The sequence below is a fragment of the Diabrotica virgifera genome, chromosome 7 (assembly GCF_917563875.1).
Source record: "Diabrotica virgifera virgifera chromosome 7, PGI_DIABVI_V3a".
Taxonomy (NCBI): Eukaryota; Metazoa; Arthropoda; class Insecta; order Coleoptera; family Chrysomelidae; genus Diabrotica; species Diabrotica virgifera.
In genome coordinates, this window is record NC_065449.1 from 243864846 (window position 1) to 243892528 (window position 27683).

A 27683-nucleotide genomic window follows, 5' to 3' on the forward strand; every position below is an offset into this window, starting at 1 on the left:
CAAACTTTAAGAAGCAATTCTGCATGAAAAAATAATGACCGTTTGCTTTATAAACTTATGTCCGCAAATGCTTCGTTGACGAAGTTGTTAAAGTACCTAACTTTTGTATTATCCAACATAAGCGAATGATTCAAAAAAACAGAATGTTGAGAAAACCTGAGGCTATACGCTCTGAGCTTCGCTGGTGTCGCTCCTGGCGGATTACTAATTCAACTTTCACCGGTAATTTTTAAATTTATTATTTAATTGTTATCGCTTAATATTTACAACGCAAAAAAGTAATTAAATTGTAATCGATTTTTTTAAGATATTGCTAATCATTCTGACGTTCTATTGATAAAATACGAATTTCTTACTTCGGATACTTTCACAATTATCGTGTAGATGGCGCTAAGATTAATTTATAATTACATATTACGGAACGTTAAAAAAACTTAAATTCAGTATTTAAAACGTAAGTATATTTAAGGTAAAAATATATACCACAGCTTTGACCAACTAATATTTTTTATAATTAATGTTTTTAATTTTAATTTTAAATTAATCACTTTGACATTTATGTCAAATTTTCGGTAAACGTTTACAGACTTGCCACTACTGGCGCTCGCGAATTTGTAAATATCCCCTCTACGTACGAGCTCACAGCGTATTGGGACCGTGCAAGTTCGGCAAAGCGACCCCTATTTCTACGCTCTGTCAGGGGCGTAGCTACCGCCGTATCAGCCGTATCAATTATACGGGGCCCCCGACATTCAAGGGCCCCATCGCCCCAAACAAAATTCCATTTACAAAGATTGAACTAAATATTCTACAATTGTTTCACTATTAAAACGCTTTGAAACAGTGTATGTTGTTTGGATATCAACATTTTGGTGTAGTGGATTCTTTATATTATACCTATATAAATCATATCTATCTATTATCTATTCTCTGCCCCATAAAAACAGAGCTTTATTATTTTCAAGGTATCTCTCATTGTCAATTCCGTTGGCTGTGTGTGAGTTATTGTATAATGTATATTGAAGAATGCCGAATTGCAATTTTTGTAATCGCTTTATCTTTGAATATTTGAAACAGTATGTATTGTTCGGGTATATTATGTATGTTCGTATAATCTGTTCTTTATCTATAATTGTATTTATGTATATCTACATTTCTCCAAGAAATTAACGTACCACCTTAAAAATTGGTCATTTTTTATGTCTCATATTTCCTAAACCTGTTTTCCGATTTAAGGGATTTTTTTTAAATGTGATAGTCGTATTTTTGAACAATATCGTTGTAATAATATTGTTGCTAGATAGGTAAATTGTCATTGTATACCGGGTGTACCAATCAAACAGTAATTTTTTCTCAAAGTTCACCACACCCTGTGGAATATTCTTGCATTTATAAAATACTGCCAACTATAGCCGCATGTGTTCTTAACATTCTGTTTTTCGTTCATTCGCTTATGTTGGATAGTAAAAAAGTTAGGTAATACTTTAAGAACTAGTCTTATTTTTCATCGATACAGGGTGTTTTTAAATAAGTATGGCAAACTTTAAGGGCTAATTCTGCATGAAAAAATAATGACAGTTTGCTTTATAAACGTATGTCCGAGATAGGGGGTGTTGACATTTTTCTTACAAACTGATAATTTATTTATTACTCTAAAACCGATTGATATATGCAAATGAAATTTGGTGGGTTTTAACAGAATTTCATGTTTACCATTGGCGCACACATGGGTCATATTAACCGTATTCGCGCCAATGATGAATATTAAATTCCTAATTGTATATCAAAAACGCACAATAACTACCTCTTAAAACACACCAAATTTTACTTGCATATTTTAGCCGGTTTTAGGACAATAAATAAATCGTCAGAGTGTAAGAAAAATTTTAATAACCCTATCTCGGAGACGAAGCATTTGCACACTAGCAGGTTCATAAAGCAAACGCAAACTGTCATTATTTTTTCATGCAGAATGACCCCTTAGAGTTTGCCATACTATTTAAAAAAAAATAAGAACTTCGCAGAATGAGTTTCCAGCTGAATTCTTTATTTGGTCGGACCATCTTGTTGGTGATCGTCCTCTTGATCTTCTCCCGGAACGTTTCCAGAAACAATTAATTTCTCCAAACTGTCGTCACCTCTGCGAATCACGTGACTAAATAATTGCAGAATTCGTTGCAGACATATTGTGGACAGCCTTTTATCAAAGTTTAGGTGAATACAAAAGATATTTTCAAGAAAGTATCCAAATCATATTTTATGATTTGGATACTTTCTTGAAAATATCTTTTGTATTCTTCAAGGGGATCACTGTTTAAATAATTAAAAAGGGGTCATTTTTGCACAATATTTACTTTTTTCACTTCTCTGCAGTAATTCACGCTTTTATGAAGGTCTATACGATTTTTTTTTTCTACAAAGTTGAAGAATAATGCTTTCATTTAAGATTTACTAAATTAAATTTGACCCCTATTTATTTAAACAAATATATTCAAAACTTAAAACACAAATAAAATATGCACCATAAAACGTTTTGTTTTATACGAGAAGTTCATGTTACCAGTATAAAGCAAAAAAAAATTGGTCGAAAAATATTTAACAATTTATGAGATATTGAATTTTTTAACCCCAGCGACGGTATTTAAAAAAGAAGTAATAAACAAATTAGAACAATTTTTAAATGCCATTTTAGAGGGGAGTTTAATTAAAATTTGAATTTATCAATACATTTATTGAAAATATACATAAAAATAAAAATAATGAGATCTTTTGCAGGTTTAAATTCTTTTGGCAACAACCGCGTTTTTGCAACTGAAAATATAGTGACATATTCAATATCTCATAAATTATTAAATATTTTTCGACCAATTTTTTTTGCTTAATACTGGAAAATAGCGCAACTTCTCCTATAAAACCAAATATTTTATAGTGCTTATTTAAATCACAAATACTATTTTTTGCAAATTTGTTTAAGTTTTATAATACAATTCTTTAAATAAATAGGGAGTCAAATTGAATTTAGTAAGTCTTAGGTGAAAGACTTACCCTTCAGCTTTGCAGAAAAATATTCTAAACACCTTCATTAAAACGTGAATTGCCTTAGCAGTTAAAAAAGTAAATATGGTGCAAAAATGACCCCTTTTTAATTATTTAAACAATGATCCCCTTACATGATTTGGATACTTTCTTGAAAATATCTTTTGTACTCACCTAAACTTTGATAAAAAATTTGTTCCAACCTGTACGAATTTACATTTTGATTTACATGTAGTGTAATTTTATTTTACGACACTAGACTATAATTATGTGGTCGGGTTTTAATTTCAGCATTTTACAAATGCTAAAATATTCCACAGGGTAACGCGAACTTTGTGAGAGAAAAAATCACAGTTTGATTGGCATACCCGGTATATAATGAAAATTTATCTGTCTAGCAACAATATTATTACAATGACATTGTTAAAGAATAAGGCTATAACACATTAAAAAATCACTTAAATCATACAACAGGTTCAGGAAATTCGAGACATCAAAAATGACCAATTTTTAGATGGTACATACGTTAATTTCTTGGAGAAGTGTATTTGCCTGTCGCTCGCCGTTATACCATAAGAACAGAGCTTCTTTGTTTAAGCTCATTTGCAATGCCCATTCATCCTTGGATTAAAAAAGCTGAATCTGTTTTCAAACAATGAGTCTCGACAATTCAAATCTATTTTTCTACTTTGGTTAATTAAAATTTATTAGGTTTATTATTATTATCTATATTTGGGTGTTTTGTTTTATTTCATTATCTTTTATTTTGTACTAACATTGACGATTTATGTAATTTCGGTAAACTGTATTTGTTTTTGTTTTTTTTCCGACTTTTTGTAAGCTTTGTCCATAAAATTGTAAAATTTTCAGTGACAATAAAGCATATTTCTATTCGATTCTATACAAGCGTTTTTGCTTCTTTTGTCGCGGGGGAAAGGGGCCCCGCGACAAACTTTGATATGGGGCCCCCGTGGGGCTAGCTACGCCACTGCGCTCTGTACTATTATTCGCACTTTTAATTATGTTGGCCAATTATATTAGTCCTAGTTACTGGATAATTGTCAAGGCCATAGTCCAAAAAAATAATAAGAAGAAAAAATAAGATTCAGGTTATGTTATGAAAACATCAACAATTGTATGTGGTAAATAAAATTAGTTATTAAAATGCAGTACTGCAAGCAAAATACAATTAATTAAATTTACCTTTATATAATAATTGCATATCATATCAATATTGTGGAGAAATATATAATTTTTCTGCTTCATTGACAGAAGGTATGAAATATACGTCAATTTGACAATTTCAATTGACAATATGAATTATTTAAGATAGTTGCAATATTTCTCCGCGACTCGCGCAAGGTCGTTTCTCGTTTCCCTTTCCAAGTACAGTGGAACCCCGATAAGTCGGCCCCCGATAACCCGGAAGTCCGGCTAACCCGGACCGATTTTCATCAGACAAAAATTTAACAAATAAACAATTTAACAATTTTATCAAATAAAAATGTATGTAGGCCAAATAATATTTGAGAGATAATCTGTATTTGTGTAATTTGAACACATAAGTACAATAGTAAAAATGATTCATGCACACGGCGGCAGCCAGAGCGACCGTCTCAGCTTATCGGAAAGAACAGACACCTGTCTGTATTCCTTTTTCTTTATTTATGTCAAACTGTCTTAGCATTGTTTAAAAAAGACGTGACTATTTAAAAATTCTTTTTTAAAACAATGGTCTTGTCTTTTCTTAAATAACAACATTGTTCCTTGTGACCGTATTGTGTGTAGTACAGCCTATTAATCACTTCCGTTCTGTAATGTAATCGTGCTTCAGATTGTGTTTGCTTTGTCTACGTAATGGTAACAAAACGTAAAAATGTTGTAGTGACAATGGAAAAGAAACTAGAAACATTAGGTAGGATTGATAAAGGCGAATCTTTAAAATAAATTTATTGCAGCATCATAATATGATATCATAGGTCTGGATCCCGCGTATGAAAAAAAAGTTGATTAATAGCAAGCTAAAAATTTATTAATAGCTTAAGGGTGTCTAGTCGGATAAACTTTGATATATGAGAACACTGGAACAGGGGCAGTTTTAATTGTGGAACAGGTCAAAAATTTGGAACGGTCAGAACACGAAAATGGCACATTTGTTTTGTCCGACAGAACAGACATAAACTCTCCGAACAGAGATTAAACTCTCATGCAAAAATCAGACTGCTATTTATCACCTGTCATAATTCCTGTCATTTGACATATTCTACATGTTCCACTCATTAAAACGCCAATTTGGTGATAAATAGCAGTCTGATTTTTGCATGAGAGTTTAATCTCTGTTCGGAGAGTTTAAGTCTGTTCTGTCGGAAAAAATACATGTGCCGTTTTCGTGGTCTGACCGTTCCAAATTTTTAACCTGTTCCACAGTTAAAACTTCCCCTGTTCCAGTGTTCCCATATATTAATGTTTGTCCGACTAGACACCCTTAAGCTAATAACAAATTTTCAGCTTGCTATTTATCAATTTTTTTTTGTACGCAGGATCCAGACCTACCATATTATGGTGTCGGTACATCTCTACAGTATGACTGAGTTTTTTACCAAGAAATGAACAAAACTCTACACTCTATACAACTATACGTAATTTAGATGTGTACTGTGCATATGTGTTTCATGTTTTTGTAATTATAATGGAGGTTATTTATTAATTTTTACTATATTCTCCGGCTAACCCGGATTTTCGATAACCCGGATCGGCCGCGGTCCCGATTAATCCGAGTTATCGAGGTTCCACTGTACTTGCACACCGCGAATAGTTGAGTTTTAATTTCAGTATTTTATAAATGCTAGGATATTCCACAGGGTGTTGCGAACTTTGAGAAAAAAAACACAGTTTTATTCGTACACCCGGTATACAATGAAAATTTACCTGTTTAGCAAAAATATTATTACAGGGATATTAACAAAGAATAGGGCTATAAAATTGGACAACAGGTTTAGGAGATACGCGACCCCAAAAATTAGCCATTTTTTAGGGTGCCCGTTTTCTATGACGCGCAGTATATTTTGGAATATTATGTGAATGTGAGAAACAGTTTCAATGATTCATAAGACTTGCAACAAGACAAAAGTAATTTACAATTATTTGCATAACTTTATAAATTATAATATACTATTGACAATAATTATATTTAATAAGTATTTGACTTTCGAAGGAGTTTCAAAATTCCCCAAAATTTTTAAGTAAATCTTAATTAGATACTAATTGGGTCTGGTATTAGTAAACATATTTAAATTGAACCACTAATGCATGTTAAATGTGCAGGATTTATCGACGAATAGTAGAACATTTAAATTTATGGCTATTTCTAACGTTGTTTTCTCAAAAAATAATAGTGCAGTCACTGAATGTTTTCACCTCCGATTTTGTTGAACCTCCATCAATTTTCATGAAAATTGGTAAGTAGTTAGAGGATACCTCAAGGAACAAAGGTGATATGATGCCAACTTACGCTTTTACCCTGGGGGTGGTTGCCACCCCTTCTCGGAGGTGAATATTATTTTATTAAAAATAATACCATAAATCGATAGAGGGACATATTCTAAAGAAAATTTGTTATATAAAATTATTAATATAAATCAATACTTTTTGAGTTATTAAAGATCAAAGATTTTATTTTTTCGTAAAAAAATGCATGTTTTAAAGCTGTTTTTCACGTATAACTCAAAAACTATAAGCTTTTACAAAAATGATATTATCATCAAAATTAAAGATAATAAAAAACTTAATACACTCCTCACTTAAAGAACTAAACTAATGTTAATTCAAAGTAAGTTAGGGGTAATTGAATTTATATTTTTTTCGACGAGTACTCAAATCTAAGTACTGTGTCTAAGTATTCATGCCTATATAATGGGACAACGATGCATTTTATAAAATATCTGCTAAACACTTGTCAAATTACTTTGGAATACCTATCAAATGAGCTCCAGAAGAATTTAATGGTGTCAACATTAAGCAAATTATGATGAAAATTAGAGAACCCTCTCAAATTTTTAAGGAAAAGGTGAAAAATTAAACATACGCCATTTCCACAAAAATTAAAATTTATAGTAATCATTTACAATAATTTCTTTATATTAGCATAAGTAATGATTTTAACAATTTTGATCGGTTTAGAACGCATATTTTTGAAAAAAATGTACAATTTAAAAAAATCAGAATTTTTAATTTTATCCTAATTTTCATATTCTTTTGATAATAACTTCAAAAATACTCAATATACGTAAAAAATGATACATAATCAAATTTTAGGGTTTTCTGTATCAAATATTTTACCTGTTTTACTATTTCTGTAGGGTAAAAACTAACCAAGATATAAACGTTTAAATCTTAAATTTTGCGGCGAGAACCATGCAGCCGGGGCCATTTAACCTTTTATTTTTAAAAATGTAAGGGGTCTAAAAGACTAAATTGAACGTGGTTTAATAGCCCTTGGAATTATCTTTCAAATGGTTTTTAAGATAACCTGATATTGTAAAAACTTAACGGAGTTATTAAAAAAAAAACAATATTTTTTGGAAAAATAAAAAAAAAAAAATTAATTTTGAAAAATTTTTGGAGCATAAATTTTAATGCTATCAACTTGTTCGGGGGCTCGTTTGATAGATATTTCTAAGTACGCTGACAAATGTTTTATAAGTTTATGTTATAAAATGCATCATTTTCCCGTTATTTAAGCTTGAATAGTTATATTTGGGTACTCGACGAAAAAAATATACATTCAATTACCTATAACTCACTTCTAGTTAACATTAAAAGATCTCTATAGTAAGGAGTTTATTTTATTTTTTATTAGCTTCAATTTTGGTAATAATAACTTTTTGTAAAAACTTATAGTTTTTAAGCTATTGATGAAAAATCGGTTAAAAACATGCATTTTTCTCACGAAAAATGAAAATATTTGATCTTTAATAACTCAAAAAGTTTTGATTTATTTTAATAACTTTATATAACAAATTTTGCTTAATTTGTCTTTCTATCGAATTATGGGGTTATTATAAAGAAATTATTTTCACCTCCCAGAAGGGGTGGCATCCACCCCCAGGGTAAAAGCGCAAGTTGGCACCATGTCACCTTTGTTCCTTGAGATATCCTCTAACTACTCGCCAATTTTCGTACAAATCGATGGAGGTTCAACGAAATCGGAGGTTATATCCATCTTCAGTAACTGCACTATAAGATCATTCGTTGGTTTTGTTATTTTTTCGCAGATTTGTGTATATTTGCCATGGATATTCATGATTCTGAAAAGGATAGATGTGTGTAGATGCTTTTGAGCTCGTTGAATAATGCAGAACAGTCAAATTTTCTGGAATTGAGTACCTTCTTAGGCATTCCCAGTACCGACAGCTATCTAGAGCTATTCAGGTGGGTCTAGGACGCTTCATCGCCGCCCTTTCGATGCCGCCAATTCATCGCCACTCGATTCACCGCCGGCCCATCCATCGGCCCATTTCTGGCCAATTTTCGACAGCTACATTTATTATATATTTTTATTATTAATTAAGAATCCTAGGAAATGACCTAACACTATATAAATTTGAACATACAGGGTGTTTCATTATAATTTCCATATAGTAACTGGAGAAACCTTAGCACAAAATACGAAGATTTAACTTTTTAAGGCATTTTGTTATTTTAAAAACAAACAAATTTGTTTTTTCAATCAGAGGAATTTCTTCTGTATTTCTAACTTTAAATACATAACAAACTAACATATTACAATTATTATCTAAATAATACACTGTTTTGGTTGTAAATATTGTTTTTGTAAATTTTTATTTTTTTGTATTTTTTTATATTTCTAATTTGTTTTTGAAGATATTCTTCTTTAGCGGCGAATCGATTGAGGGTAAAATTTGATTGATCCGCGCGCATGCGCACACCGACATTATGGTATTAGTTGTTATACGGGCTCTGATTGGGTGTTGAAATTTTGAAATGATCTGTCAATAATTGTTCAATATGGAGGTTATCGGTAAACAAAAATATTGTATAATATTAGTTTTTATTGATGTGTGGACAGAAATAAAATCAAATTTATAATTATAGTGACTTTTTAAATAGTTTTGAAAAGCCGCAGGTACGCAATTCTAAATGTTTCAGTTGGAAATACCTAATAGTTTCAATACCTATCTATTTGGAAAATGTGAACAAAAAAATGTAGTTACCTATTAGTAGGCAATGCTTTAATTTACATGATCTGATTACGAACAAACTTTCTACAAATCTTCATCTAATATATCGTTTTCTTACTCTATATTTTGTTGTATTTTATTTCGACAAAAATCAAACTAATAATTTTATTAAATTTATATAAATTTATGGTGTAAACGTTTAGTATGTGTATATTCCCACATGACGTATACGAGAGTTTGGTGCAGTTTGAAATGGCGTCAACTTTCGTACGGCGCGGTAGACGTGAAGTAGGTTCAAGCCCCAAGCAAGTTACTATTTTTTTATTTTTTTTATAGATTTTATGATTGTAAGTATATTATTATATAATTTTTGAAGATATTCTTCTTTTTTGAAAGTGGCAGATAAGAAAGTTAGTTTGATTTTTAAATAAAATAAGTACAAATAACCTTTTAAGTATATTTACTTCGTGTTAATTACCTATTATATAATAGAAGAATATTTTCTTACGTGCGTACAAAGTACACACGCATTCTTTTTTTTATTCTTTTTTTATTATTTTTTTATTATTATTTTTTATTAATTGTTTTTTTACTACGCTAAGACATCTAGGTTCAACATCTCGGAGGTTTACATCTTCTTAGTTTTTTTCTTTTTTTTTTTATTTTTTTTTCTTTTTTTGCTTTTTCTTTTCTCTTTTCCTTTTCTTCTTTTTGCTTTTTCTTTTCTCTTTTCCTTTTCTTTTCAAGAAAAAAAATATTTAACTTAAAACACTTAAATAAAATGTGGTTCGTTACTGAGTTACAGGGTGTTTTATCTAAAAATTTAAAAACTATTTTTGCTCAGCATTTTAAAACTATTCGACGTATCATTTTCATACTTGGCAGGAAGTATAGGTTCTATACAAACTACTAAATTATGTTAAAAAAACGTTTCTGTCTATTACCAGAGCCGTGCGACGGGGGAAAGTGAATTGTTGACCCTTTCCAAATTCTACCCCACTGGCGGAATTACTATTCTAGTTCAATTTTCGGATTCTCCAATAATTTCTATGAAAATAATATACTCTTCATTTGTAACGATAAAATCATTAGTTTTCGAGATCTTTGAAGTTAAAAATGAAACGACACGGTTATTTTGATTAATGTATTGTGTCGCGTCATTTTTAATTTCAAATATCTCGAAAACTAATCATTCTATCGTTATGAATGAAGATATATTTATTTACATAAAAAGTATTGAAAAATTAAAAAATTACACTAAAACAGCAATTTCGTCAGTGGCGTAGAATTTGGGAAGGGTCAACCAGCCACTATCTCCTGTCGTACGCATCTGGTAGTAGCTAGAAACGTTTATTTATCTTAATTTAGTAGAGTGTACAGTACCTACACTTTCTGCCAAGTATGATAAGGATACGCCAACTAGTTTTAAAGTACTGGGTACAAATAATTTTTAAATTTTAATAGAATAGAATAGAAATATGCTTTATTGTCACTGAAAATACAAATTTTATGGACAAAGCTTAATTAAAGTCAGAAAAAATAAATAAATAATATCTAACAATAACAATAACAAATACAATTTTCTGAAATTTGATAAATCGTCAATATAAAAAAAAATATACATGAATACAAAATATAAGTTAATAAAGTAAAGAAAAAAAACAAAATCGATATATTGCAACAATTTATAGAAATTGCAAAGTGAATATACAACAAAGTAAACTATTTATAGACATAGGAACTAATAAGTTTAAGCTGCTGCATGTGACACCCAAATATAGATAAGTTTGGTTACTTGTACATTACTGTAATTTCTTAGTTAGTCATTAGGAAACTCTTCTACTGAATAATATGGTCTTTTAGATAGATGAGCTTTTGTCATTTTACGGAACTTGGGGAAAGATGTTGCAGATTTGAGTTGTAAAGGAAGATGGTTGTATAGTTTTTTTGCGGAATATAATATAGATTTCTTTACTAACTCAGAGGACGGGATCGGTAAATAGACATCAAAATTTGAATTTCTGGTGGAGTAGTCATGACGAGGCCTTGCTGGAAAGACATGCATGTGTTTACGAATTAAGCAAACAGTTTCTAAAATATATAAAGATGTAAGGGTTAAAATGCCGTGATCTCTGAAGTAACTTCTGCAATGTGTTGTTCTTCTGAGGCCAAACAGATACCTTATTGCTCTTTTTTGTAATTTAAAAATAACATCTAATTGGGCAGCTGTACTAGAACCCCAAAAAGGAAGACCATATCGAAGATGAGCCTCGAACAAAGAAAAATATGTTAGTTTAGAAGATGCTAAATTGAGTTCTTTCGAAACAGATCTTATAGCATAGCAGGCTGAGGCGAGTTTCTTACTTAACACATCGATATGAAGGGACCATTTGAGGTTGCTGTCTAAAAAAATACCAAGAAATTTTACAGAATCAACGGTAGAGATCTGGCCGTTATTAACAAGCAGGGGTTGAAGAGCACTTTTATAGGATAATGCTACTGTCTTATCCACGTTAAAAGAGAGTAAATTAGAGTCAGCCCAGGTTTTTATCGTAAGCAAATCAGAAGTTATAGTTGCATGAAGAGATGCAATAGTTGAGTTACTCCAAGTGATACTGGTATCATCAGCAAAAAGAAAAATTTTTCCATCGATTTTTAAATTAGTGATGTCATTTATAAAGATAAGGAACAGTAGAGGACCCAAAACTGAACCTTGTGGTACTCCACATACAATGTTTTTGAGACTAGAGTCAGTATCATTTGCTCTAACTAGTTGTTTCCTATTATTCAAGTAAGATTGGAACCAATTCAAAGAAATACCTCGAATCCCATAGAAATCTAGTTTTTTAATCAAAATGTCGTGATTTACACAATCAAAAGCTTTGGCATAGTCACAGAAAACAGTGGCAGTATAAAGATTATTGTTTAGTGCTTGGTAAACCTCATGAAACACAGAAAACAAGGCCTCAGTGGTACATTTATTAGTTAAAAAGCCGAACTGATTTTGGGATAAGATGTTGTTATCAATGAGAAAGGACATAAGACGGGTTTTTATGAGTCTCTCAATAATTTTTGAAAGAACCGGTAGTAAGGCAATAGGTCTATAGTTGCAAGCATTAGATTTTTCACCACCCTTATGAAGGGGAATAATAATGGCTATCTTTAAGCACTCTGGAAATTTGCCTCTTTCAAAGGAATCATTAATTAGTGAGACGAGGTTTTCCAACACATTTTCTGTGAGATTTGAGAAGATTTTTATGGATAGTCCATCAGTACTACAGGATGATTTGCTTTTGATACTATTGATAGTTTGGATCAGTTCAGATATATCGATTGGTCTTAAAAATAATGAATTCGAGAACACTCCTGAATTGGGGAGATAGGAAATGGGATCTTTTTGTGGCAAAATAGTAGAAGTTATATTTTTACTCACATTAACGAAATATTCGTTTAGATTTTCCGGGTCTGGAAGGGCAAATGTTTGAACTGCGTGAGTTCTATTTCGAAGATCGTTTATTATGGACCAAGTTTCTTTTGCAACACTTTTAGAGCTTTCCATACGATTTTGATAGTAGGCTTTTTTAGCTGATTTGATGAGTTTTAGATAGGTTACCCTGTACTTGGTGATATATTGAGTGACAGAGACGTTGGTAGCAAATTTGTTGATATACAATAGTGAGCGCATATTTTTGGTTGATATGCGAATACCTTTTGTAGCCCAGGGTTTGTGATGTTTTGGCTTAATTGAAATTAATGGAAATGCCTTATTGAAGATAGAGACAAACTTTTCTATAAAATCGTTGAAATTATAGTCCACGTCCGCAGAAGGAAAATGCCACTCAGAAGTTAAGCATAAATTTCGAAATTTGAGCATCAAGGGGTGAGAAATCTGAGACAATATAGTCAATTATGGTAGATGAAGTTTTTGTAATCCTTGTAGGAGAATTAACGTGCATTGAGAGACCATATGATTCAAATATGTTGACCAAGGATATTTGGGTAGCACAAGCAGCATCATAATTAATGTTGAAGTCCCCGCATATAATTTTTCTGCTTCTATGAGGCAAGTCATCTAACAAATTTAGCAGGTTCTGAAAAAATAGTTCCACAGGGGAGTCAGGTGATCTATAGATGCAAATAATGTAAAGATTAAGATTTTTATTATAAACTAGGGAAAACTCAAAGAAGGCTTCATTTAACAGAAAGTCATATTTTGTAATCAGAGAAAAATCATTATTTCTAGAAAGAATTAGGGTGCCTCCATGAGCTGAACTTGGACGATCATACCTAGCAATTGTGGTATATTTTTCTACAAAAAAAGGCTCGTTGACTTCAAGCCAGTGCTCTGTAACCGCAACTATCGGGGGAAATCCTAATTCTTCCAGAAACAAAAATAATTCGTCAGTTTTATTTCTTATAGAACGAATATTAATCAGAACCATACTAAAGTTGTCATCACAAAAATTATTCGAGGTTTCTAGTTCCTCAGAACACGTCGTGTTATTTAAAAATTTCGTCTTGGAGAATCTTAATCATATGAATCATATCATAAATTAATCAAAATAACCGTGTCGTTTCATTTTTAACTTCAAATATCTCGAAAACTAATAACTTTATCGTTACCAATGAGGAGTATTTTTAGAAATTTTTAGGGAAATTTTTAGAATTTTTATTAAATATACCAACTACACTAGGGAGTTTTATTTCATGTTAATTTTATTTAACTAGATGGTATACAGCCAACCTTCGGGTATTATCCCGTTTTATTAATGAGGAGTATATTATTTACGTAGAAAGTATTGGAGAATCTAAAAATGGCACTAAAATAGTATTTCCTCCAGTGGCGTAGAATTTGAAAAGGGTCAACCATTCACTATCCCCAGTCGTACGCCTCTTGTAGTAGCTATAAACGTTTGTTTATCACAATTTAGTAGGGTATATAGTATTCGCACTTTCTGCCAAGTATGAAAAGGATACGTCGAATAGTTTTAAAATGCTGAACAAAAATAATTTTTAAATTTTTAGATAAAGCACCCTGTAACTCAGTAAGGGACCACATTTTATTTAATTTTATTCTGCCAAATATGAAAAGGATACGTCGAATAGTTTTAAAATGCTGAACAAAAATAATTTTTAAATTTTTAGATAAAGCACCCTGTAACTCAGTAAGGGACCACATTTTATTTAATTGTTTTAGGTTAAATCTTCGTATTTTGTGTTAAGGTTTCTCCAGTTACTATATGGACAACTATTAATGAAACTGTATATTTCTACAAAGGCCATTTAACACTACACAATTTATAGTCTATTGAAATGTTACATTTAGTGTGCATTTCTTAGAGGAGTCAATTTTATTTTTTTAATGTGTAGAGTAGTAGTTTTTTTAATGTGTTTTAAGCTTCAGTAGAAGCTTAAGTTCAAGTTTTTGGGGTTGAGGCCCTTGTCCCACGGCCGCCATCTTGGAAAAGAGGTGCAAAAGGCTTTCGCGCTGTATCTCGTAAACTAGCTATCCTACAGAAAATTTAATTTTACATAAAATGAAGCAAATTAAATTTTCTACAATTTTATATGTGTTACTTTTTATCGTAAAGTGACCAACAAAAAAGTTATAAACAAAAATAAGAGAAATTTTTTTAAGAAATTTCCTTTTGGAGGTTATAACTTTTTTTAGGTTCATTTCACAATAAAATAACATCATAGCGATTTTGTAGAGAATTTTTCAATAAACAATTTTCACTATAAAGTTGTTTAATTTTATTTATTATCTAGGTTTTACAGCGCTCCAAACTTGACCAGATTCTCTAATTCTCGTAGAAAAATAATGCTTTTCTATCTGTATATTAGACGAGCGGCATTAACGGCTATGCCAACCACGAAAATCAAATTAAAGGTGAATGATCAATTTTGGTCTATTTTTATGTTTTCGAGGTTGCTGAATCCGAATATGAAGTTTATTTTTATCTAGAGTTGGTGGAACATGTTAAAAAAAAATAAATTTTATACAAAAATGCCAAAAATCAATTTTGATGATTTTTCAAATTTACCTCGCTGTATCTTTGGTCGCTGTAAATATTTCCTTTTAAAAATTTTACTGTGTCATCTTTGAAGTATGTAGATAACAATGAAATTTGTCCAAAATGTTTAAACACATTAAAGAAGGAGTTGTTAATTTATTAACATTTTGTCATCATATTTCGTTAGTTTCATGTTTACTTAAAAAAGTTGAGTGACAAACTTTTTAGTTTATAATTTTAACCAACACAATAATAAAATATAGTCCATGAAGAAGTTTTTTGGAAAATTTTAAGTCAAAATATGTAATAGGAAAAGGTTATGTTACTTCATATACAAGCGGCACACCCCAAAAACACTTATATCTCGAGATCCTGACCACGGTGTGGTGAATGACTAATTTTTATCATACTTTATGATTTTGATATCAAAAATCGTTTTTTTGCTCTGCTTAAAAATTTTGCATTTTGCGGTAGCGTCATTCTTCTTCTGAAGCGGCGAATTTATCCTCAAACAACTTCTTGGGCCTTTTCTATATAATCTTAGAGTTATAAGTTTTATAGTAGGAAGAAAGGTCAAAAACAGATTAATAATAGCATAGGAATGTTAAAATCATAATAAATTATTTGAATAAAAAATATATATAGATAGAAAAGAAAGCCTAACTTTTGTTTTTATTGTATCCCTATGAGCATTCGAGAATCTGGTCAAGTTTGAAGCGCTGTAAAACCTATATAAATAAATAAAATTAAACAACTTTGTAGTGGAAATTGTTCGCTGAAAAACCCTCTACAATATTGCTATAATGTTATTTTATTTTAAAATGAACTGAAAAAAAGTTATAACATCCAAAAGGAAACTTGTTAAAAAAAATTTACATATTTTTGGTTATATCTTTTTTGTTTGTCACTTGACGATAAAAATAATACAAACAAAATTGTGTAAAATTTAATTTTCTACATTTTATGTTTGAATTAAATTTTCTGTAGGGTTGGTAGTTTGCGAGATATAGCGCGAAACCCCTTTGCACCCCATTTCCAAGATGGCGACCAAGGGACAAGGATGGCGACCCCAAAAACTTGAACTTAAGCTTCTACTGATCCCCCTACACATTAAAAAAATAAAATTGACTCCTGTAAGAAATGCAAGGTACGGCCTAAAAAATGTAACATTTTAGTGGACTATTAGTACCTACTATTTAGTATAAAATTTAGGGGAAGTAGAAATAGAACAGTAAATATACCTCATAATACTTTTTATCTTTTTAATTGTCAAAAGTTTTGAACTGAATTTAACGTCGTGTCGTGTCATCTCCCATAATACAAAATTAACTGACTAACTGGCGATTGAACGGACGGCGATGAAACGTCCCATTCCGATTCAGGCTGCAGACGAGACAAGAACTAGCATATACAGACAATCTGCATAGAGATGCAATCTCAAGAGCATGTAGACACAAATAACACAAAAAAAAACTCTTCGATAAGTCAGACTACACATAAGCAAATTCAATCAGAAATCTTGGTCTATCAAAGATGATGAAGAGAATGTACAGACGGATTTGGACAAGGTAATAGATGTTTGGAGAGCGTATTGTAAGTCTTTATACGCCGATGCGATCAGATGCCTGTGGACACCACTTTCCACTCTCCTTCAGCAGTGACACGTCACACTCCTCTCGCAGACACCGATAACATCGTGTTTGAATTTGAGCCTGACAAAGCTGCAGCTCATGATCTCATTACCGCTAATGTCTTGAAGTATCTTCCAGTATTATGAAATCTGGCACGTAAGTGTCTGTACGTAAGTGACCAAAATCAGACCTTTACATAAAAAACGTCCAACAAATAATTGTAACAACTATAGACTACTAGCTCTACTACCACACGCTAGTAAGATGATTCTCTACATCCTGCAATGTTATCTAGAAAACTTCATAAGTTGCCAAATAGCAACTGAGCAGGCTAGATTTGTGAAGGGCAGAGGTACTAGAGAAAAAATCCTTAATGTAAGAAACATCATCAAAATACAAATCAAACTAAAGAAACTAACAAAGCCAACTAAGCCTAGTAAGATATATCTCGACCCCCTTAAAAACCCCCAAACGCGCGAACACATATCACAGCAGATAAATAGTAAAATGCACAGAATATCAAATATACCAAACGAAAACAGAACTATTAACGAATGTTGGTACGATATTCAAAACTCGATTTTAGAGGACGTAAGGGAATCTTTAAAAACACCTACAATGTTAGCAAAAAATGACTGGATGGACCAAGAAATTCTAGACCTGATGAAAGTTCGACAAAAATATAAAAATAGAAATATTATCAAATACCGTGAAATTAACAAACTCATAAAAAGAAAAACTAAACAGGCCAATGAATCCTGGCTCGAGAATTCATGTAAAGTGATAGAAGACCTCCAAAAAAAGGATGACAGTTTCAACCTCCACAAGAAAGTTAAATATACCTCCGGAATTAGAAAACAGAAAAATGCTCACGTACTTAAAACCGCAGACGGCAAAATTTGTGATCACGAACAACAGTGCAAAGAATGGGAGAGACACATCAGTGACCTTTTTGACGATGCTTCTCGAGAAAATGCTCCAAACACTACCTGTGACAACCAATTAGACAGAGGCCCCATGTTAACTGAAGTCAGAAGTCATAAAAGCAATACATCAAGCCAAAAACAATAAAGTACCTGGACCAGATCAAATCCCTGTTGAGCTACTTAAACTTTTAGATGAGGAAAACATTACCTACTTGACTACTTTCTTCAACAAAATTTACAACGAAGGAAAAATACCAGATGATTGGTTGGAGTCACTGTTTATAACATTACCAAAGAAAAGCAGGCCCACCAAATGTAGCGATTTTAGACTAATCAGTTTGATGAGTCACACACTTAAGATACTTTTACGTATTATACAAAACCGAGTATTCCTTTTGTGCGAAACTAGAATGGGTAATAAGCAATTTGGATTTAGAAATGGTCTAGGAACTAGAGAAGCACTATCTTGTATGCGCGTTCTCTTACAAAAAAGTTGTGAATTCCGAAAGAACGTTTATGTTTGTTTCATCGACTTCGAGAAGGCATTCGACCGAGTACAATATGATACACTTTTCGATTGCCTGCGGGCAGCAGGACTTGACCACTACGATATAAGACTGCGGAAATACTTATATTACAATCAAGTAGCCTCTATCCAAATTGGAGACAGTCGTACTGAAGAACTACCGATAAAACGTGGAGTACGACAAAGTTGTGTTTTATCACCCACCCTTTTTAATCTGTACTCTGAAGAAATCTTTAGGGAGGCTTTGGATGACAGACAAGAGGGAGTAAGGCTAGGTGAAGAAGTAATCAACAATATTATATACGCTGACGATTCAGCCATTCTTGCTGAAAATTTACAAGATCTTCAGACACTACTAAATCTAGTCAGTGAAGCAAGTTAGCGGAGAGGCCTTAAAATCAACATTTCAAAAACAAAGTGGATGGTATGAAAATGAAAATTGTGACTCTGATGAAGAGATAATAACTAGGGTCGAAATATCACGGAAGGCTTTTATGACCTGGAAACCAGTTTTATGTAACAGAAACCTGTCGATGAATATTCGAAAGAAGGTCCTGAAATGTTATGTGCGGTCTATCCTATTGTATGGTTGTGAGACATGGACGTTAAAAAATCACAATGCTAAACAAAATAGAAGCATTCGAATTGTGGTGCTATCGACGAATCCTAAAGATATCGTGGGTTTCGCACACTTCCATTCCAATGAAGATGGTCTTCAAATGATGAATTCAGAACGTTTGCTAATAAGAATCATAAAGAGGAGAAAAACAGAATACTTCGGCCATATAGTTCGAGGACGTAAATACCATCTGATTTGCCTTATATAACAAGGAAAAGTGGAGGGAAAGAGATGGATTGGTCGAAAGAAACTTTCATGGCTGCGTAATATTAGACAATGGTGTGGCTGCACAGTAGAAGAATTATTTCGCGCAGCAGCCGATACAGAAAGGTTTCAGGAAATTGTAAACATGATGACGGCCAACGTCTGAATACAGACACGGCACCTAAAGAAGAAGAAGAAGAAGAAACATCATAGAAATAGCCAGTGAAGATAATATCACATCCCGATATTTCTAAGTTTTGTTGATTAGAAAAAGGCCTTTGATAATGTTGGATGGAAAAAACTATGGAACATAGTGATGCCAATACGTAGGTATAGGTGTACTCACGTTATTAGCAAACTTGATAACATCCAAGGAAGGACTCAGACATTACCTACGGAAAAGCTTATCAACAAAGAGTATACTGGGGCAGTACATGTAACAGATGCCCGCGATCAGTCGAGAAATATCAAAAAATCATATATTCCGATTCCGAGCTGCTAAAGCTGAATGATGAACTCATTAATGACAATGACTAGTGATGTGAGTCGAGAATATTTTCAAGCGAATATTCGCGAACATTGGAAAGTTTCCGAGAATATTCGCCTATACAAAATGGAAATATTCTCCTGGCCGCGAATATTCCCGGAAACTTTCAATGGAAAATTCTCGAGAATATTTCCGAGAAATTTCAAGAATGTTTCTGAGAACTTTCCATAACATTTCCGAGAACTTTTGACAATATTTACAAGAGCCTTTTGGACATAAGAGTCAGTGACGTAATTTGAATTTACATGGAAATAGTGCTATTTAATTCACACGACCGGCGATCCTATAGCACTGCCAAATACAAAAGGAATATTGTTTTGAAAATTACCTTCATTATGTTTATAGTACAAATGCCTAAAGCTGTACTAAAATCACAATCAAGATGCACTAGAAATAAACAAATCAATACACGTTGAATGTTGCGAGGAGTACTCCCGAATCATGATTTACAATGTATACATTTTTAAAATCATGATTTGGGAGTCAGTTTGAGAGTGAAGAGCATATATTAACTATGCAGTGTATAGACAGGATATTAACCAATCATCCCAAGTATATTGACAAAAAATAAAACATTTTTACAGAACTAGCAAAGTTCTGTACAAAAGCAGACCTTTGGTCAATGGATATTATTTGGCTTTCAGCACGATCAGTAGATTGTATAAACTGGTGACAAGGAATGTACACCAAAACTTCTTTAAAAGATTTGGCAATTACAATATATACTGGGGTTAGCAGCTTCCTAAGCTGAAACAGAGCGTAGTTATAGCACATACTTTTTCATACATAATAATAGGAGAATAGACTATAAATAGAGCAGGGAAGTTAATGTATAATAGATCATAATGAAAAACTCCTAAAATATCATAAACATGGAAAAATGGTATGTGATGAGAGTCTTTCTATAATTCATCTGTTGGAAATAGGCAAGACTCTAAATCCATATCAGAAAATGAAAGATTTAGCGAGACACAGAGAGAGAGAGAGACTCTTTATTACATTCTCTTCATAATAGAGAGTTCAGCTTGTGTGAAGAAAATTTTTCTGGCTTATAAGAATAGACTCTTACTTATTTATATATTTTATAATTCCTAAGAATGTTGTAGTGTTTTTTTATTATTAGTTAAGAAAAAAGTAAGTTCCTATATAATCAATATTGGTTTGTTTATTGTATGTTACCATTTATATTTTAATATTTTTTTAAATAAAATAACTTTTTTAGTTTTAATTATAATGACTAATAATAAATATTCAGAGTATTTTTTTTAATTAAGTTAAACAAATTTTAAGAGTATTTTGGGACATTTAATTGTTAACAGATTTTTCTGTAGCCGTAATACCACAACAATAAGTAAAGCTAACTACTGATTTGTATAATTTATTACAATAATTTTAATAAAAACGCAATATTTCCATAAGTTTCCGAAAGTTACCAATATTCCCGGAAAGTTTCGGGAAACTTTCCGGCGTTCGAATCTTCCCGGAAATTTTACACCACTATTAATGACTATGATGATTATACAGGGTGAGTCATGAGGAACTGTACATACTCCTACCTCGTATAGAGCCCCCTATGGGAATAACAAATGACCATTAAAAAGTGTCTGCTCCCCTTGTTTAATAATAATATACAGGGCGAGTTTCTCATTTTGACAGAAATTTATATTCGTCATAATTTTTGAACGGTCAGATCGATGTGTCTCTTATTTTGGTCAATAGTTACACTATTACCATCTAATCAACTGATTTATTCAAACTAGAAAAAAATCAGGCACGGATTTAAAAAAATATTTCGTTTTGGTCTTAGAAAAAATTTCACTTTGTATACGCTTTTTGAAAACTCTGATATAAATTTTACAAATTATACAAATAGGCAATTAAAATAGCATATTTATTTTTCCCCCACACGATTACTAAATTTTTTATTAATAAATCAAATTTGTCAAAATCGGAATTTTAACCTAAAAATGAAAAAAAAAAAGATGAAATCACGGTTTAACTCGCTACAACGTTCCATTTAAAATTTTTTTTCTGAAATTTTTACAGCACCTATCTCTTACCATTGTGAAGACTATGGTTGTAGGCTTTCAGTTTGCTTCTCGTAAAAGTTATGAACTTTTAAAAATAAAAGGTGCAGCTTCGTGAATTGCAAAGTTAAATGGCAAAAATTAAAGTGAAAAAATTTTAAATTTATCTATTTGATCACGTCTATTAGTCCAGAAAGCCACTGCGCATCCGCTAGGAAAAATATTCTAATTCGGATTTTTTGCACAATCTTACTCAAAAAGGACTCCTTTTAACAAATTTCTATGTTGCCAGGACCAAAAGGTGGTCAAAAATTTTTTAAACGTTTTTTTTTGTTTTTTCCTAAAATTATTTTTATTAAATGGAAAAAAGTTTTTTTTAGGTTTTTTGGATCATTCCAAACAGAAAAGGTCTTTAGTGACTTTTTTCTAAAAATGATAGTTTTTGACATATAAGCCATTAAAAATTGAAAAATTGCGAAATCGGCCATTTTTAACCCTCAAAGACTATGTGAAAAACTGAACATTTGAATGTTGCCAAGGTAGGTAGATATTCTTTAAACATCGATTGATGAAATCCCGAAGAGTTTTTTGCAATACAATATTCAAAACTCCTTTGTTTTTTAATTGCGAATCAAGCGTGCGCGACACTATTTTCCATCGACAGTATGGTGCAAATGAAAGGAATAAATTCTTTATTTCGAAAATCGGCGACTTTAAGGAAAAATCCCGAAACAGGTCGATTTTTATTTTTAAGTTATGATATTGTGGCTTATATGGTATACTAGTGACGTCATCCGTCTGGGCGTGATGACGTAATCGATGATTTTTTTAAATGAGAATAGGGGTCGTGTGGTAGCTCGTTTGAAAGGTTCTTCAATTCTCCATAAAGTAATGTAAACATTTACATAATTTTTTATACAGGGTGTCCTTCTACTTCTTTTTTTGTCAAATAATTTAATTTAATAAAATTTTTTTGGACACCCTGTATACATAATTATGTAAATGTTTATATTACTGAATAGAGAATTGAAGAACCTTTCAAAGGAGCTAGCACACGACCCCTATTCTCATTAAAAAATCATCGATTACGTCATTACGTCCAGATGGATGACGTCACTAGTATACCATATATGCCACAATATCATAACTTAAAAATAAAAATCGACCTGTTTCGGGATTTTTTCCTTAAAGTCACCGGTTTACGAAATAACGAATTTATTCCTTTCATTTGCACCATACTGTCGGTGGAAAATAGTGTCGTGTACGCTTGATTAGCAATTAAAAAACAAAGGAGTTTTAAATATTGTATTGCAAAAAACTCTTCGGGGTTTCATCAATTGATGTTTAAAGAATATATATATATATATATATATATATATATATATATATATATATATACCTACCTTGGCAACATTCAAATTTTCAGCTTTTCCCATAGTTTTTGAGGGTTACTAGGAAAAACTATCATTTTTAGAGAAAAGTCACTAAAGACCTTTTCTCTTTGGAATGATCTAAAAAACCTAAAAAACTTTTTTCCGTGCAAAAAAAATAATTTTGGGAATAATACAAAAAAAAAACGTTTAAAAAATTTTTGACCACTTTTTGGTCCTGGCAACATGCAAATTTGTTAAAAGGAGTCCTTTTTGAGTAAGATTGTGCAAAGACTCCGAATTAGAATATTTTTCCTAGCGGATGCGCAGTGGCTTTCTGGACTATATGTTAAACTATAGAGTCCAAAGAGAAGTGTTATGGGGAGAGTTTTAGATCTAGACGTGTTATAGAAAAAAAAAAAAAAAAAAAAATGGTGAAACTTTTAATTTTAAGAAAAACGTTGTTAAATTTTTTAAATTTTTATGGTAAAATTGCGATTTTGACAAATTTGATTTTTTAATAAAAAATTAAGTAATCGTGTGGGGAAAAAATAAATATGCCATTTTAATTGCCTATTTGTCTAATTTGTAAAATTCATATTAGAGTTTTCAAAAAGCGTATACAGGGTGAAATTTTTTCTAAGACCCAAACGAACTAATTTTTAAAAGCCGGACCTGATTTTTTTCTAGTTTGAATAAATCAGTTGATTGGGTGGTAACATAAATCAAATATTTAAAAAAAAATTAATTTTTGTAATAAAAGTTAATTTTTATTAAATCTATGGTTCACTTTACCAAATTTTTAATTCATAATCAAATTTGATTTTTTTATAAAAAATTAAGTAATCGTGTGGGGAAAAAATAAATATGTCGTTTTAATTTCCTATTTGTCTAATTTGTAAAATTAATATTAGAGTTTTCAAAAAGCGTATACAGGGTGAAATTTTTTCTAAGACCCAAACGAACTGATTTTTTTAAAGCCGGACCTGATTTTTTTCTAGTTTGACTAAATCAGTTGATTAGGTGGTAATAGTGTAACGATTGACCAAAATAAGAGACACATCGATCTGACCTTTCAAAAATTATGACGAATATAAATTTCTGTCAAAATGCGAAACTCGCCCTGTATAGTATTAAACAATGAGAGCAGGCACTTTTTAATGGTCATTTGTTATTTCCCATAGGAGCCTCTATACGAGGTAGGAGTATGTACAGTTCCTCTTGGCTCACCCTGTATATAAACTTTTGAACCATGTTAAACATGCAAATTGATATATCGTGAGAATAATACTCACGTGCGTTACTCCAATGCCATAGAATGCTCGTAAAGGCTTTATGGTATTGTTGTCCAACATATGTACAACTCCATCGTCATATTTAGCGAGTATATTTATACTGTTATTTTTTACAACCTTGAAGTAACCATACGTTTTCATCGATACTCTTGAAGTATTGTATACAAGCAAATTATCGTTCTCAATATTACTGGCCAGCAAATCTTCAAACACTTTATGGATCTGTTCCCTAGGCTGTGGTTCATCACAATCAAAAACTGGAAACTCGATCCCCTCTGCTATCATCTCCTCCACGGAACTCAAAATCAAGAACAAAACTCTTCGGAAAAATTGTTGTCTAAGGTTGAAATCAGTAGGACAATCGCATAGGTTACCTTGGTCGGTGAGTATGCAACATATATCCATGGCGACATTTAAAATGTTGATAGGTTTGTTCGCGACTAAAGCTTGGTTGAATTTATGGAATTCGAAATCCAGGAAAACCAAGTTCCATCGTTCGGGAAGTTTGACTATATCTTCTTGTACTGCCTAAAAATAATCACATACAGGGTGTTAATAAATGAGTACGACAAATTTTAGGGGGTGATTAAACATGAAAATTTTTTTTTTTTATTGTTACAAACGCCATCTGTTTATTTCAAACTATAAACACTAAGCATTTTTGTTGAACAGAATTTGAAACATTAAGAGTGATCGCCCAGTGGCTATAACTCTATTGGTTGAATGTTTCTGGAAATACATTGGTATGACTTATATCTATTTACTTACTACTTAATCTAAACTTATTCTAAACTTATACTTGTTGTCTATTGTTTATAGGGTAAATCCAGTGGACTACGAATATTTAGTCTGTTGTTTTGTACACTGTTGTCAAGAAGACCGATTACAAGATTGTTGGAGTGCACTTCAAGACGCTTTAGATATTTATCACTACACTGCGCGATCACTTGTTTCACTGTAGGAATTTTTAGATCACTGTAGATGACCTGGTTTGAGATAAACCAAGGGGCAGTCGCTATAGTTGTTAATGTCTTTGACTGGAATCGTTCCAGGATCGCAATGTTGCTGTCAGATGATGTACCCCAGAGTTGTACGCCGTATGTCCAAATAGGCTTTATGATGGAACTGTAGATCAGGAGTTTATTTTTTAATGATAGAGGTGAGTTACTTCCAAGTAGCCAGTAGTGTTTTTTAAGTACAATTCCTAGTTGTTTACGTTTATTCCAGATATGTGTTTTCCAAGTTAGCCTTGTGTCTAGATGTAATCCTAAGTACTTGGCACTATCTTTTTTTGGTATTAGGTGGTTGTTGTAATATACTGATGGTGTGTCACCGTGGCATTTTGTGAAAGTTACATTGGCTGATTTTTCGTCGTTAATTTTTATTCTCCATCTACAAGCCCACTTATGTGTTTTGTGTAATCTTGCTTGTAATGTGCGAGTCGCAATTTCGGGATTTTTGTCTTTCACCATAATTGCAGTGTCATCTGCAAATGTAGCTGTTAGGTGATGGTCATCGGTTGGAAAGTCAGCTGTAAACAAAGTGTAAAGTATGGGACCAAGTATACTTCCTTGGGGCACACCAGCTTTTATAGGATGAATGTCTGTTATAAAGTCATCATATCTTATTTGGAAGTGCCTTTCTTCACTGAAAAAATAATAAGGGTTTTCTCTATAAACCTATGTCCGCAAATGCTTCGTTTCCGAGATACGGGGTGTTGGAATTTTTCTTACAAACTGACAATTTTGTTAATGCTCTGAAACCAGTTAAGAATGTATATTTATCATTGGCGCGCATACGGGTAATGGTCTCAATTTTTTAAAAGAAAATACAGTATTGCCCGAAATAAACAGTACTGAAACTGAAACACAGATGTATCTTTGTGCACGCTGTCATATTCAAATTAACTAGTATAGACCTGTCGAGTAATCTTTAAATAATTACTTATTAAGGCCTAATTGGTAAAAATGGTGTTAAATACAGAGGAGAAAGTGTTTCTCGTGGAGCATTATTTTCGCTCATACGGAATCGGCCGACGTAATAGTGCAAGTCTGCTATATAGCCCAGTAAATGAACGGGAAATTCGGCGATACCGTGTAATTTTCAGGGGCAACTCCGAATTGCATGAAAATTTGGATTTAGGTTCTACTTACCCTCCACTTCAAAGTTGAAATTGTGCCGTTGGTTGCTTTTACTTGGGGGGTGACAGTCACCCCTTCTCGGGGGTGAAAAAACATACGTTCAAGATAAGACCGGAAATGGATAAATTGACTGATTTTAAGCAACTTTTCTTCTTTAGAGTTTTTTACGTAAGTCAATACTTTTCGAGTTATTTGCCATTGAATATGTTGATTTTTCGACAAAAAACTACGTTTTCAGACAGTTTTTCGCAAATAACTCAAAAAGTAAATATTTTATGAAAAAAATATCCTTAGCAAAAGTGTAGCTTATAAAAAACCCAAAAAAATGGTGTATCAGTAAAGTCTATCAATCAAATAATAACAAAGTTGTAGCTCATGAAAATACGTTCTTATTCGTCTAATTCCAAATCGAATATTTCAAGGTGAAATCACCGAAAAATTAAGCACTTTTCAAGAAAAACCCATTTAAGTGTTTATAAAAAGAGTTGTTTTAATTGTTAACAGTTAAAAGTTTTAGCATTAAAAATAAGCGAGTTACGCTCAAAATAAAGTTGGCCCCCTTTTTTTTTTTGTAAAAAATCATGAAAATCTCGCCGTGTTTAGCTCTCCAAATGAAATTAATCGCTACCGCTTTACAAACAATTTACTTACCTATCTATTTTTTATATGATCTGTCAGTCTCACTGGTTTAAAGTGTTTATTTTTGAAAGGGTTATAATTGAGAAAGCTTGAATGGGTCCCTAATCACGAGTGTATGCAAATTTTGAACAGCCATATCTTAACCAATTTTTGTCTTACGGAGAAACAAAATGAAACTAGCATATTTATAATAGCAAAACCTACATTTCTTTACTCTCTAAAATTTTTCTTGTCACTAATATTTTTTAAGTTATTTTGAAAAAATGAAATTTTTCAAAAATTTTTAGAAAATTTTTTTTTTACTATAAAACCAAAAGTATTCAAAAATAAACACTTCAAACCAATCAAACTTACAGATCATATAAACAATACACATACAGTTAAAATAGATGGTAAAGCCAAACGATTAATTTCATTTAGGGTGCTAAATAGAGGGAGGTTTTCACGATTTTTTTTACCAAAAGAAGGGCCAACTTTTTTTTTAGTGTAACTCGTTTATTTTTGATGC

General features: G+C 31.7%; 2 protein-coding genes across 2 annotated transcripts in view; one reads left to right on the plus strand and one right to left on the minus strand.

Annotated features, from left to right (window-relative positions):
- LOC114329367 (protein slit-like) overlaps positions 1 to 27683 on the plus strand; it is a 188898-nt gene that overhangs the window by 38497 nt on the left and 122718 nt on the right. The window lies entirely within an intron of this gene.
- Positions 1 to 27683, minus strand: part of LOC114329336 (ionotropic receptor 25a) — a 109659-nt gene that overhangs the window by 32865 nt on the left and 49111 nt on the right. The window contains exon 5 of the mRNA XM_050657118.1: positions 24396 to 24923. Within this exon, the coding sequence (XP_050513075.1) occupies positions 24396 to 24923 (528 nt within the window). The remainder of the gene's footprint in view (positions 1 to 24395; positions 24924 to 27683) is intronic.